The sequence below is a fragment of the Coregonus clupeaformis genome, unplaced genomic scaffold (genome assembly GCF_020615455.1).
Source record: "Coregonus clupeaformis isolate EN_2021a unplaced genomic scaffold, ASM2061545v1 scaf1466, whole genome shotgun sequence".
NCBI lineage: Eukaryota > Metazoa > Chordata > Actinopteri > Salmoniformes > Salmonidae > Coregonus > Coregonus clupeaformis.
In genome coordinates this window covers 195-2,500 of record NW_025534920.1, presented here as the reverse complement: position 1 = coordinate 2,500, position 2,306 = coordinate 195, and the positions used below count along the sequence as shown (strand labels likewise).

Below are 2,306 nucleotides of genomic sequence, written 5' to 3'. Positions count from 1 at the left end.
TGTCTCTGCAGGTTGTTCATGGAGATCCTGAACAGCTGTGAGGACTGTGATGAGATCCAGTTTAAAGAGGACGGAAACTGGTATCCCATGAGGTCAAAGAAGGAGGTCACAGAGGTGTCTGCTTCATTCAACGGAGAGGACGGTACGTGGTTCCCATTTAGCAGACGCTTTGGTTCCCATAATAATATAATATCAACGGAGAGGACGGTACGTGGTTCCTATAATAATATAATATCAACGGAGAGGACGGTACGTGGTTCCCATACTAATATAATATCAACGGAGAGGACGGTACGTGGTTCCCATAATAATATAATATCAACGGAGAGGACGGTACGTGGTTCCTCATAATAATATAATATCAACGGAGAGGACGGGGCCAACGGAGACGTGCTGGTTCCCATAATAATATAATATCAACGGAGAGGACGGCAGTCGTGGTTCCCATAATAATATAATATCAACGGAGAAGACTGATCGTGGTTCCCCATAATAATATAATATCAATGGAGAGGACGGATGCGTGGTTCCTATAATAATATAATATCAACGGAGAGGGCGGTGCGTGGTTCCTAATAATATAATATCAACGGAGAGGGCTGTGCGTGGTTCCTATAATAATATAATATCAACGGAGAGGACGGTACGTGGGTTCCTATAATAATATAATATCAACGGAGAGGACGGTACGTGGTTCCATAATAATATAATATCAAGGAGAGACGGGCACGTGGTTCCCTATAATAATATAATATCAACGGAGAGGACGGTACGTGGTTCCCATAATAATATAATATCAACGGAGAGGACGGTACGTGGTTCCCATAATAATATAATATCAACGGAGAGGACGGTACGTGGTTCCCATAATAATATAATATCAACGGAGAGGACGGTACGTGGTTCCCATAATAATATAATATCAACGGAGAGGACGGTACGTGGTTCCTATAATAATATAATATCAACGGAGAGGACGGTACGTGGTTCCCATAATATAATATCAACGGAGAGGACGGTACGTGGTTCCCATAATAATATAATATCAACGGAGAGGACGGTACGTGGTTCCCATAATAATATAATATCAACGGAGAGGACGGTACGTGGTTCCATAATAATATAATATCAACGGAGAGGACGGGTGCGTGGTTCTATAATAATATAATATCAACGGAGAGGACGGTACGTGGTTCCTAATATAATATCAACGGAGAGGACGGTACGTGGTTCCCCATAATAATATAATATCAACGGAGAGGACGTACGTGGGTTCCCATAATAATATAATATCAACGGAGAGACGGTACGCGGGTTCCCATAATAATATAATATCAACGGAGAGGCGGTACGTGGTTCCCATAATAATATAATATCAACGGAGAGGACGGTACGTGGTTCCCATAACAATATAATATCAACGGAGAGGACGGTACGTGGTTCCCATAATAATATAATATCAACGGAGAGGACGGTACGTGGTTCCCTATAATAATATAATATCAACGGAGAGGACGGTACGTGGTTCCCATAATAATATAATATCAACGGAGAGGACGGTACGTGGTTCCCATAATAATATAATATCAACGGAGAGGACTTCGTGGGTTCCCATAACTTAATATAATATCAACGGAGAGGACGGTACGTGGTTCCCATAATAATATAATATCAACGGAGAGACGGTACGTGGTTCCCATAATAATATAATATCACGGAGAGGACGGTACGTGGTTCCCATAATAATATAATATCAACGGAGAGGACGGTACGTGGTTCCCATAATAATATAATATCAACGGAGAGGACGGTACGTGGTTCCCATAATATAATATCAACGGAGAGGACGTCGTGGTTCCCATAATAATATAATATCAACGGAGAGGACGGTACGTGGTTCCCATAATAATATAATATCAACGGAGAGGACGTGCGTGGTTCCCATAATAATATAATATCAACGGAGAGGACGTACGTGGTTCCCATAATAATATAATATCAACGGAGAGGACGGTACGTGGTTCCCGTAATATAATATCAACGGAGAGGACGGTACGTGGTTCTCCATAATAATATAATATCAACGGAGAGGACGGTACGTGGTTCCCATAATATAATATCAACGGAGAGGACGGTACGTGGTTCCCATAATAATATAATATCAACGGAGAGGACGGCATTGGTTCCCGTAATAATATAATATCAACGGAGAGGACGGTACGTGGTTCCCATAATAATATAATATCAACGGAGAGGACGGTACGTGGTTCCCAATAATATAATATCAACGGAGAGGACGGTGCGTG

The 2,306-nt window shown here is 41.7% G+C and overlaps 1 protein-coding gene across 1 annotated transcript in view; it reads left to right on the top strand.

Moving 5' to 3' along the window:
* Window positions 1-1,930, top strand: part of LOC121531457 (E3 SUMO-protein ligase PIAS1) — a gene marked incomplete at its 3' end in the record, with an annotated part of 25,779 nt that extends 23,849 nt beyond the window's left edge. The window contains exons 10-11 of the mRNA XM_045218255.1: window positions 12-344; window positions 1,859-1,930. Of these exons, the coding sequence (XP_045074190.1) occupies window positions 12-344; window positions 1,859-1,930 (405 nt within the window). The remainder of the gene's footprint in view (window positions 1-11; window positions 345-1,858) is intronic.
* Between the last annotated feature and the right edge of the window lie 376 nt (window positions 1,931-2,306).